Below are 12,792 nucleotides of genomic sequence, written 5' to 3'. Positions count from 1 at the left end.
CCTGGTAGCCTACAACACCATAACCATACAGTCCAAGGCAGCTCAGCAAACACTTTTAAGTTTGTCCTAAATTAAAGGATTCATATATATATATAAATATGTGCAATGTAAATTAAACACGTTTATAGGTCCTTTACTTGTTTATTTGTTCCTCTGCATAGCCCAACATAAAAAACGCCTAGGCATGTGACGGTCAAATTATCAAGGCAGGGGTTAATTAGATCAGATTCTGTATAAATAATAATATAGTTACTGTCTAGTTTAGATCAGCAGCCAAAATCTGCAGATATGTTCAGTGGCTTATGACCACCTTGCTGGACCTTAAAAGCAGCCTGTAGTACAGAGGCTACAAAAAGGGTGAAATGAGAGGAACAGAGTAAACATACTGATAATTTATTTAAATCTATGCAGGAAGGAAAATGGAAATCAAGTTTGGTATAGTTTAATTTGCTTATCATTTTTGAGACTTGACAGTTTCTTTCCATTGTTTTTGAAGTGTTGTTTACAGTAGCACCATCAAATCTCAAGAGTGCCTGATCACATGATGTTGCTCAACGAGCACTCCAAGTGCCCCACTACAGTGACTTTCTAAAAGGATTACCTCGCAGTTATTTTAATCTAACTATGAAAGAAACAATTTCTTCGTTATTTCATTTAACTCTTTTGATGGACTGCAACAGTTAAAAGCATGAGGCCTTTCCATGAATACCGAAATAGATCTAAACCATATGCATTTCCTCAGGATAAAAAAACTAAACCGTTCCCTAGGGTGAAGTTTCCTCTCTCAGATAAAAGGCACTTATTTTAACAGGTATACATATTTTTTTTATTAGAAATGCATTTTCAAGAAAATCTAAAGAAAGTTTCAGATATTCAAAGAGACCAGCTTGTTAGAATTTACAAAATGCTTTATAGTAGCCCTGTGATCTAACTCAGTCGTACAAACTGTTCCTTGAGTGTACTTGTACGTGTACAACTAGAGCATGATTTCAATATTTGGATGGTGACCTATGTATACAAGTTTTGAAATCTTTTCAGGGTCATTGAGTTTTAAAAGACACTGACTTATCCTCCAACCAACAATGTGAGGCTTGGGTGCTTAGGTCCACTTTCAAATGAATGCCTCCTGTTGAAAACACTATGCTTTTCCCGAAGAAAGATCTCGGCATTATCAGCGTACAAACGTGTTTTTACTGTTAAATCCTTTACAAAATTTTGTTCTGACACAAAGTCAAACTACATCAGACATATTAGTATTTCATAACAGAATACTGCTCAATTGTATAATTATCATGAGCTACATACTTGAGAAAGAGTGACACCATATGGACAATCGTAATACAACTTTATCTCTCTGTTTACTGTACTACAAAAGTACACCATTGCTCACTTGAGTCACATTCTATTAAAATAAATTGGATACAACTAAAGAATTACACAAATAAAAAAATGAAGCATACATGTCTACAAGAGAAATCAGAAGACTGCATCTTTGCAAATTTCAGCAGGGGAGGTATCTTTCAGTCGTCTTTAAGCCCTCCGAAGACAGCTGTGGGGACACTCTTCTGTTCAAGCTGCACCTCTGTAAAAGGCCAAGAGAAGACGACAATTAACTGTTAATTAAAAAAAACATGTCTGCATGAATGTTCAAACAAACACCAATTTGTTTCTATGTTACTGCTGGGACTGGGCCTTTTGTGTCCGTCACTCACCTTCTGGTCCCTGGTTTTCATCATCATCTTCTTCCTCGTCCTCATCAATGTCAATCTCATCAGGGTTGGCTTGTTTGGAAAGCTCAGCCAACTCACTGCGAGAGGTGTCACTCCTGTGTAGGTAGATGCAGAGAATAATATTGACGTGTCTCCATGTAAGTAGGAGCAAATTATGTTTTTTTCTTTTTTTAAAAAGCATAACTTTTCACAGAAAAGGACAAACCTGACAAAGAGAATTTTTTCTTTGAGTTTGGGTTTGTCCTGCTCGGCCTCTGCAGCAAGCTGCTGTGCTTTCTGCTCCAGCATCTTCATGTCATCAATTTCCATTTGGCCTGGAGCAAGATCTGACACTGGACACAACAAAAATAAAATAGTTGGACAAACACAGAAAGAAAAGTATGAGTTAATTCATTCTTATGCTACTATATTAATTAAAGTAATACATGTTCCGTGCAGCCCATCCAGTTCATGGCTCACAATTTAGTGCAAGTTCCCTCAGTAGTAGAACTACCTGTGGAGCTTGTCGTAGCCTTCAGCATCTGAGCAGACATAAAGTTGACCTGGGTGTTGTATGTGGCTTGGACACTACGTTTGATCCTCAGCATTTCTCTAATCGTGTCCTCATTTCCATGGCGGATCTCAAATTCTTTCCATGTCTGCCAGAAGTTTGCAGTCACCTGAAAAATCAAGTTCATAAATATATCAAGAATGAATGCAATGTGCACATTACTGATGATGGAAATGTTTCCAAAAACAAGGTAATGGCAGAAAGAGGTTTAGCTCACCCTTGGGTCACAGATTTGGGAGCAGTAGGAGTAAATTGCTCTGGCCCGATCAATCTCGCCAAGTTTACTCTCCATGTCAGCAAATCGCAGGCACATGTCCCTTGCATGCTCATCAGGAAGGACCTGGATAGATACAAAAAGGTTTAATGCAGATTTTTGTTATTCCAATAATGAATAGAACAGCACACTGTGTCAATCTAATGGGTCAGAAACAATAGAAAGATTCCTCCCCCCCCCCCCCCCCCCCCCCCAAAAACACAACAACAGCAACAATAATTCAACAGCTTCATTATGACATGTCATGTACATCAATGCTTTTCCCATGTACCTCGATAGCTTTCTGGTAAATTGCTCTGGTGTACGTGACTCCATAAATTTCAGCTGCTCTCTTGATGTAGATATTGAACATTTGATGTCTCTCCTCAGCTTCTACTGCCTGCGTTGCTCTTTCGTAGACAGCCATGGCATGTCGTGCCAATCCATATCCCTCCTCCAATTTGGCATACAACAGGTAAATGGCTGGAAAGCAAGGCACAGTGGTACATTCGGCATCAGTACATTTTATAAGGGAGAAAAAAAAAAAGAAGGTAGAACCAATGTGGAATATCGTGTACACAAGTTGTCAATGCAATTCAAACAAAGCTACTTACTCTTGGCAAACTTGGCAGGGCAGCCATCTAGGGCTTGCTCAAATAAATCTCTAGCCCTCTCCAGCTTCTTGCCCCCATAACGATCAATAAACTTGGTGAGGTATGTGTTCCAAATGTCATAAACGTTTGGCCATCTGAAGAGAGCAATACCACGCTCATATGCCTAAAAAAAAGAAAAGGTATTGACAAAGACATTAAAGAATTGTTTAAATGGGTGGTCCATTGACCAAGGCGGGAATACAAGAACACATTATTGATGTTGAATGTTGGTTTAGTTAATTAGGGGTATGTTATTACTTTGAAGCTTTCCTCAAAGTAGTTGTGCTCTTCAAGGAACATGGCATAATTGATGATGATCTGCGGCGTGGCGATGCGGAGGTCAATGATGCGATCATACACTGCTTTCGTAGACTGAGGAGACATTTTTTTTAAAGGAAGAGGAAGAATTAAACTAAACATCTACTATTCACAGAGATGAATGACAGCTTGAATTTCAAAGAAAAGCACACCGTGGTTCAGAATTGTAAGACATATACTAAATATCTGATAGTTAACCTGCCATGTGATGTCTACCTTCTGCATTTTATTTGGGGCTCACATGTTGTAACATACAACTGTAAACACAGAGATGAAGTGAACATACCTTGAAAGTGCCGAGACTCTCTTCCAAGTCCGCCAGCATAGACCAGACCTTCAAGGACTTGTAAACTCTGTTTTGGACTGGCTCAGATGCATCAAAGTACTCCGCTTTCTTGGATGGGATGGCTGTAGCTTTCTATATTCAAAAACATGTGTTACAACTACATCCACAACACACATTTATGCATTTAAAAAAGCGGCAGTTAGTAATATTTTACTTTTGTCAAAAATAATTCATGCAAGTTTTGTAAATCAATGCGAGTCATTTATCTGTTTCACAGTCTTGTAACAGGCAGAGCTGCCCCAAATCTCTTCTGTTGTCAATTCTCTAATCTTTGTTCCCACAAAACAAGTGAACATCTATGTATTGTCTTAAAGGTGGGGAGAGATTAAAACAAAGCAACTAACAGCATGTGATGTTTTAGTTAGTCACTTGTCAAGCTGGTGTTTTTAGTTTAATGTCAAACTCCTACACTAAACACTATTATGATATGCAGCCTCGTTTACTACCCATGAATTACTGTATCCGTTACCAGGTGTTAAGTTTGAAAATCACAAGGTAAATCTCAGTTAGAGAATAAGCTTTCAAAAAACATTTGAAAGAAGACGAAAATTGCCGATGTTTTTGTAGTTTCTCTCTCCTGCCACTAGATGTTTCTAAACCTAGAGTTTAAATGCGGCTACTTGTTTACTAGTGTGGCCCAACCTATCCCCAGCACTGGAGTATGGTCTGGCGACACCACTTATTTATCAGGGGTGGCTCAGTCCGTATGATTTGGGAACCAGAGGGTCGCGGTTCAAGTCCACATACAGACCAAAGTATGGTGGTGGACTGGTAGCTGGAGAGGTGGCCGTTCACCTCCTGTGCACCGCCAATGTGCTCTTGACAAAGGCTTAACCTCCAACTGCCTTTCCATGGGCAGTCGCCTCTGCATTTAGTGCATGTATAGGTACTGTGCATGTGGTTGTAATAACAACAGAGTGTAAATTGTAATTTCCCCTTGTGGGACTAATAAAGGATACATCATTATTATTATTATTAATGCTCTGGCTTGTTTATTTTTATTTTTTAATCAATCACAACAGTCCTGGGTGGCGCTTAACCCCAGATAGCAGAAGGGTAGGGAAATCAGGTGTGTCTGTAAGGCTTTATACCAGTAATGTACTGTTCATCCGTTGAGCTGGACTACTATTTTACTGATTGCACCCGTTATAATGACTGCTGCTGAGATACAAGTGTCTCACCCTCAGTATGCGCAGTGCCTGTTCATAGTTCTCATGGCGTAGCTCCATCTCTCCATACTCACACCACACCGCAGAAAGGTCATCTACGTGCTTGTAGTTCACCTTGGTAGCCTTCTCAAAAATTGTCCTGGCCTGGGTGACAGTTAGTAAATGTAAGACACATCAGGAATAGAAAAGGCATTTCTGAATGGCAGAGGGTTCGAGAATCCCTGTGGAAAGACCTCTGACTTACATCATCCAGCTGCTCATTTTCCTCATAGAATTTAGCAAAGGAAACCCAGAGAGAGTGAGGCTTCCCTGTGGCCTTCATCGGATCTATAGTCTGCACTGCCTCAGTGTATGTGTTGATGATCTGCAGGGAATATGGTGAGCACAGATCCATGAGTAATGCACAACAAAGGCAATGATACCTGTATGGTGTTTGTTAAAAGTTAAACCACTATCAATTGTGTGTGCAGTATCCCTGTAAAAAATAAAAAAAACATGTAGAAAAAAGCCTAAACCTCACCTGCCGTGGATTGCCCTCATACAGTTTTACCCGCTTGTGCCACTCATGGACATTATGAGGGTTCTGTCGCAGTAGAACACTGTTCAAAAGAAGGGGCCGCCGGGCTATCAGCTGCTCAAAACGGGCCAGTCTAAGCTCCATGTCTATGTCCTCTGGGAGGAGAGGGTCAGAGATTAAGGCATGCATGACAAGAGAAGTGAAAGCAAGGAATGCTGCCAATATTAATGAATCCACACATACCATCTTCATCCTTTCCCATCTCAGCGGTGGTCTCCATCTTTGCTGCAATCATGCTCTCTTCAAACTGGGCGTAACTATCAAACACTTGTGTGAAATCCCTTACTGTTACCACTGTGAGGATGGCCTCCTCATACACATCACGGGCCTGAGAAAGGAAAGTAAATGTGTGGTCATAGACAAGTCACAAGACAGACAGCAAATTAATTCTAATTCATTTGAGACAAATTAACTAGCTAAATATAAAGCCGGAGAGTAATAACTTTCTATTCATAAGGTCCTGCATGTTGTGTGTGAAAATGAAAGCACTTTAAAAAAAATAAAAAATAACACACACACACCTTCTCAAAATGACCACTCCTGATATAATAGTCAGCTAAAGAGCACCAGAGTTTTCCAAGTTGGTCTGTGAATCTAGTGAGGCCTCCTCGGATGATGGCTCCTACATTTAGAGAGGTCACTTTATCAGGGTTCTGGGAGATCAGGTCGCAAAGCTCATGCCATAGCTGTCCAACAAATAAAATGTATAAACAAGCATGTATTAATCTTTCCGGGCAGTTTAAGAAAAACAAGTATATTCGGAAGTGCTTAGAATAAAAAAGTCTTACTTGATAGTTAGACTTGCCCTCTTTGGACACAAAGCTTTCGTCATTGACAACAGCTGCTAGTCGCACAGCAGCTTCATCCAAGCGTCCAACAGACCGTAAGTAGTCTATGTATTCTTCTGTATTCTCTGGAGAAAGCTACATGGTAAAAAAAAGCAGACATAACATATGAAGAATGTTGTGTTTATTTGTCTATTGACAGCTTTCCTTTTCAATATTAATTTTCATACATTTAGACCTATCATACCCCACTGTGACATCATACCACATCACATCCCTTTTCCACAATTTGCCACTGCTAGTGCACAAATGTAGTTATCAGTGTAATAATAAATGACAGTGTACCATGCTCTCACCTTAAGGTATCTGCGGTACACCCGGATGGCAGTCTCAGGCAAGGGCAGGTTACGCACAAAGCGGAGATAGAGAGGCCAGATGCGTGGGTGTTGAGTAACCGGAAGAGCTCTGAGAGCACGGTCAAATGTTTGCCGACTTCTTGTGATCTTACATTGAGACACAAGGAACTGGCAGTAATCAAGCCATATTCTAGGCATCTAGTTTAGGGAAAGACAGATGGTTCGTTTCAAGCCCAACAGACAACACACAGGCCACAATCAATGTAATGCTGTTTTGCACTTTCATTGGATCAGTATGGAGTTCAATAGTAAGTATTACCTTATGCATAAACACCAATGCCCTTTCATGGCAATTATTGATCTCTTCATAGCTTGGTTCAGTGATACATTTCCCTTTGACTTGTTTCCGTCTCTCTCTCAGATAATTGTACCACAGCTTATAGCTGTAAAAAAAAAAATTAGACCATATTAATTAGAATAGGCTTGATTGGCACAATAAGTACACTCATGTGGAATATACAATAGTAATCATACTAATCTTAAACCTGTTTCGGACATCTTGACCTAAATTAAAGTCAATGCCTTTTTCCTAATCACACCTCACAAAACAAGGCTAGTCACAAAAATGTCCCATCTTAATCACAAGGCCAAAATATTCATGCAGGTAACATTCAGTTACTGATGTGGATTTGCAGGTATCCGTAGCCACCTGCAATTTGGTTTAATGCCGGAGCATTCTTTGTAACGGTCCCCTGTAACGTTACGTTAGTTACCTGCCAGGCAGCTCTTTAAGAGCCCGCTCATATATCATGTTAAGGGTGGATTTGGCTCCGTTCTGTTTGAATTCGATGTAACGCATCCAGCACTTGACTGAGTATGGGTTCCTGATAATCTCCTCTTCATAAGGCAGATCATCGTCCTCCTAACAGAACAAGAAACCACATAACACTTCAAAAACAACTCTAATAACGTCACCTTTTGAAACAGTTAAAACATTAACGTTAGCACGACAGCGTAACGTAACTAGCTACAACATCAACAATTCATCGGCAGATTGTAAATAATGCCTTCATAAAAATAGGGATAACTATTGTGAGTTCAGAATTATTTTAACAATTAAAGGACAGACATGTCTGTCAGGAACTAATAACTAATGATTCCTAGTTTACGAGCAATAAAAAGCTAGCTAACTTCAACCATGTTACACACCAAAGCTAACTAACGTTAGCGCTCAAGTAAAAGTTAGCTAGCAAGCTAGCTAACGTTACCACTCGTTGTCAATAAACGCTAACAGATAACAATATTTTTAATGGTGTAGCTTACAAACAGGACATCGGGTTTTCCATTTAGCGAAGGCATTTCTTCCTATAGCAAATGCACGTCCAATATTAAGAAAAGAAGTTATGCGAACTGTAACTTTAGCTAACGTTGCAGACCACTCAAGGCGTGTAGCCCTTAGTGCCTTTTCCGGCTTCGTCACATTTTCTTCTTCTCTGTGTTTTTTTGGTGGATGACAAACCAGCTTGAAATTCCATACCGCCACCTACTGTAGAGTACAATTATGGCATTAATCAATCTAGGCGGGAAAAAAAGCAATGTTTCGAATTACACTTTATTTCCTAATTATATATTCCTGCCTGTCGCGTCGGGGTCCTGATCACTTTGTCGGGGTTGTATTCACTATAAACGTCTCGCTCTACACTATTCCGTACCTATCAATCCACTTCGGATTTCTCTTAAGTCCTTTCTTGTGCTCAGTAGTAATTTTAAACTCAATTTCTGCCCTGCCTCATTTATTTTTTTTCCCTCTCTGAATTAGGCCTATATTGCAATGCACATTCATTAATTTACACAATTTTACAATGTCAGGATAACTATGATTTTGGAACATGTTGTAGGCCTAATAGAAAGTTATCTTACAGCACATGACTGAAACTGGAGTGAGAGCATTCTTCTCTGTCAATGACCTGAGACATGTTGGTCCAGCTAAAATGTGCACAGTAGCCTAGAAACATAAACAGAAAGTTATTACAGCTCAAATGCATGAGGTTTACAACATATTCATTTAACACTTCCAAAAAAAAATAGTGGGGGCCTGTTATTCTTCATAATAAATGGATTTTACAATATTTTATAATAAAAAATGTTATACATTTTTTATTTATATGTATAACATTATAAAAATGTTATACATTTTTTATACATAATAAAATCACATTTAGAGAGGCTGGTGACAAAAGAGCTGGGAAATAGGTGGAAGACATCAGGTAATCACAGGAGAGGGAAAACCCAGGAAGTAAAACTAAAGACAAGACAGCACAGAAAATCAGACTGTCAAAAATAAAACAGGAAACTGACATACAGACGCTCACAAGGGAACACAAGACACAAACTGCAACACAAGACTAGGGAGAAAACACAGAACAACAGAAAGCAACAACTGCCGAAAAAAAAGCAGGAACAAAACTTAAACCATAAGAGTACCACTGTGTAAGTACAATATGAAGTGGTGAAGTCAAAGTATAACTGTGTTTGGGATGTGCTGAGAATGCAGAAATAAACCTTCCCTGAGCCTGTTCATCATTACGTATGTGCAGAACTGACATTTCTGTTGGCAGATTTGTTGAGTTCAGACAGAGATTATGTAGTCAATATTTTTATGTTGAAATATTGTTGCATAATGATTTATGAAAGAAATGTTTCCACCATTGTAATGTGTGCAGCTGTCAGGCGACGTTATTCACATTGCAGATGAATATAATTAACAGATCAAATTCTGCCTAGGACTTGACAAAGGCCTGTCCAGCATTCATGCAATGCTCTATTGAGATGTCACAGGTGAGAAATGGATGCAGGTTGCCAAGTCACGCAAGTCTTTCCTATCCTGGAAGAGATTAAACCGTGACTTGGAATCTTGGAGCAGAGGAGGTCTCCACTAAATCTTTTGATGCCCCTTCATTAGCTGGCCCTTTGGGCTTTTCAGTCAAGGGTACTTGGATTTGACATATTGTAACTTTACTATTCTAGCCTACTAAAGGGAATATGTGGTGACAGGGTTAACATGTCCATGTCACATACGCATCAAAATAAATCAACACCACCCAAGTGGATTTCTTTCCATAGCATAATTGCAAAAAGTAAAACAGAATCAACAGATTTAAGTCATGGGTCGAAGTAATATCCCCTTTTTACTAAAGCTGCAACGATTAGTTGACTATTCAAACAACGGATTGAAAAATAATCAAATTGCAGAAAATGCTGTTTTCAGCTTCTCAAATATGCTTTTAATTTTTCATATTAAAACTGAATATCTTTGGGCTGAAAGAACAAGACATTTAAAGACATCACCTTGAGACTCACTCAGACATACAGACAGACAGACAGACACACACATACACACTGTTGCACTAATGTAGTAACAAGATACACATCCATTCTTATATGTAGAATATATATAAAAACATTTATTTTCCATGACCATTTCCCTTATCCATGAACTGATGTTTTAAGGGGAAATGGAAAACACCTGTTTTGGTCACTTGGACACTTTAAGTCATCACATAATCCGCTCAAATCCGCATGTGTCCTAAGAGCTACCAGAGTTGGGTCCATTTTTATATATTTTATGCCAATTTGATTAAAAAATGCCATAAAGGCCAAACACCATTTAGGATTGGCAAGGAAACTTTTACCACACTTTAAGTGGTTCATAGTTCCTTTTGCTTTGTAAGGGACCTTATTTTGGGCCGGATCCCAAAAGTGTTGGCAATTGTATTCTATTTAGGGAGTTAAATAATGGGTCATCAAATGGTACCTCATCTTTAATTTTATTAGAAAGATTTGTACATTTACAAAGACCATGGCCTGAATTGCATTTCAGATATCTGAGATTTGCATGTCCTGTAACTATACACCAGTAACATTTCAAAGCTTCTCCAAATTTGAAAGTCATTATTGGCACAGTGGCTCATTGGTAAGCACTGCTGAGGACTAGTTTCAAGGGGGCCTTTATGTGTGGAGCTTGCATGTTCTCTCTGTGCTTGACTGGGTTTCCTCCTACATTCTAGATGAGAGCTAGATAAATTCTGCCATTGTATTGTTAGGAGGATACATCAAGTTCAACTTCAACTTCAAGTTTATGTGCACCTTAGTACAGAGTACCACAGCAATGAAATACAATATGTCGTTTGCACTCTCTCAGCACCAGATAACAGTAACAAGTAACATAAATAGCATTTAAAACTCCAAAAACATTAAAAAAAAAAAACAAGCACAGTAGACACAGTGACTAAGTGACTAAGTTAAGACCACAGCTCTCCTTTCTACTGTGCAATCATTCAGTAACCTTATTACCTGGGGGTAAAAACTATCCCTAAAATGTGATGTACGCGTTAGGATGCTCTGCAAACGTCTCCCTGATGGAAGGTGGGAGAAGATATTGTGTGCAGGATGGCTAAAGTCCTGCATGATACCTTGTACCTTCTTAGTACTGCGTTTCCAGTAAATACGTTGCAGCGGTTTAAGTAGAACCTCGATGATTTTAGATGCAGTTTTGACCACCTTTGTCAGAAGATTAAGGTCATGTGAAGTAGCCCTACCAAACTACACTACAATGTTGCCTGTCAATATACTCTCATTTGTATAACGGTTTAAGTTCTGTAGAATATAAAGGGACATACCATATTTCTAAAGACACCTCAGAAAATAAAGCCTCTGATGTGCCTTCTTAATGGCACACCTGATATGAAACGACCATGTGAGGGAGGGATGCCTAAGAATGCAAATGTGTTGACAATTTCAACTGGAGAGTTTTTAATATAGACAGGTATATGTGTGAGTTTGTTCTTCTTGAAATCTATGAGAACCTGCTTTGTTTCATCATTGCTGTCAACGTGTCCTATCACAGTAGTATCATCTGCAACTTTCACTATACTGTTAGTGGGATGTTTTGCAATACAGTCACAGGTGTACAGACTGTAGAATAGAGGACTGAGACAGCAGCCTTGAGGTGCTCCAGACTTTTAGAGCACTATAGTGGCTGAGAATGCAGTGCCAACTCTAACTGTCTGGGGACAGCCTGTTAGAAAATTCTGTATCCAGTTGCAGATGGAATTGTAGAGGCCCAGGTCTAACAGCTGAGATGTTAAAAGAGAAGCTCTGATGGTATGAAAGGCACTACTATAATCAATAAATGTTAGGGTTTTGCTTGCATTCTCATCCCTTCCTTGTGTTCCCAGTTTTTACCTCTCTTGTACATTTTGTTAAGTAGCCTACTTTTGTGACATTTCCTGTTTTCCGTCTGTCACAGTGCATCCCCTGTGTGAATTCGCTGCCTGCGTGCCCGCCTGCTTGCCCGTAGACTCACCTGCCTGTTTGCTCTTTGCCCGCCTGCCTGTCTGTCCGCCCTGACTGCTCCCTGACACACTATCGTCTGATTCTCTTCAAGCCTGGAATTCCTTCTACCACCCCAAGCCTTTGGTTCTTCCTATGCACTCAAGTAAATTTTGCCTGTTCACTTGGTGTCTACATCTGAATCCTTTCACAACACAAAAAGCATCCTGACATACTTATCTCTGCCCTCTAGGTGTTGACACAGTATGTAAAGCCAAGGATACAACATGATCCACAGCTCTATTTGATCTGTGTGCAAATTGTAATGGATCAATGGAGATGGGAATGATGTTGTTGACACATGCCTTCACAAGCTGTTCGAAACACTTTATAATCACAGAAGTCAATGCTAAAGCTCTAAAATTATTCATACAGGTGGCGGTTGTTTTCTTAGGCACAGGAACGAGGATTGTTTTTTTGTTTTTTTTAAACAATTCGGAACCACACAAGGAGAGAGTGACAAGTTAAAAATGCCAGTGAAAACAGAGGCAAGTTGGCTATAACATGTCCTTAATTTACCAGATTTACCTTTTGTTATCAGGATGCCCAATTGTACTTTGACGATGCTCTTAGAGTACAGGAAGGCATTAGGGAGCAGGTTGCCATGGTAGAGTGCAGAAATGGACAGGGGTCTATTATGTATCTGTCCTGTAATTATAATTAA

At 39.4% G+C, this 12,792-nt stretch overlaps 1 protein-coding gene across 1 annotated transcript; it reads right to left on the bottom strand.

The window, feature by feature from the left end:
* Positions 1 to 812: 812 nt before the first annotated feature.
* On the bottom strand, positions 813 to 8,246 carry xab2 (XPA binding protein 2). The gene is made up of 19 exons (XM_034893136.1): positions 8,061 to 8,246; positions 7,511 to 7,659; positions 7,057 to 7,180; positions 6,738 to 6,935; positions 6,385 to 6,519; positions 6,118 to 6,282; positions 5,780 to 5,924; positions 5,540 to 5,691; positions 5,264 to 5,383; positions 5,032 to 5,163; positions 3,791 to 3,922; positions 3,445 to 3,558; positions 3,148 to 3,310; positions 2,826 to 3,016; positions 2,498 to 2,620; positions 2,224 to 2,389; positions 1,936 to 2,062; positions 1,713 to 1,825; positions 813 to 1,582 (listed from the first exon to the last, which is right to left on the bottom strand). Exons 1-19 carry the CDS (start codon positions 8,094 to 8,096, stop codon positions 1,521 to 1,523), a joined length of 2,547 nt encoding a protein of 848 aa, XP_034749027.1. The 5' UTR covers positions 8,097 to 8,246; the 3' UTR covers positions 813 to 1,520.
* Positions 8,247 to 12,792: the final 4,546 nt, after the last annotated feature.

The sequence above is a fragment of the Etheostoma cragini genome, chromosome 15, assembly GCF_013103735.1.
Source record: "Etheostoma cragini isolate CJK2018 chromosome 15, CSU_Ecrag_1.0, whole genome shotgun sequence".
Classification (NCBI taxonomy): domain Eukaryota; kingdom Metazoa; phylum Chordata; class Actinopteri; order Perciformes; family Percidae; genus Etheostoma; species Etheostoma cragini.
Note: the sequence above shows the minus strand (reverse complement) of the source record. Positions and strands in the feature narration are given on the sequence as shown.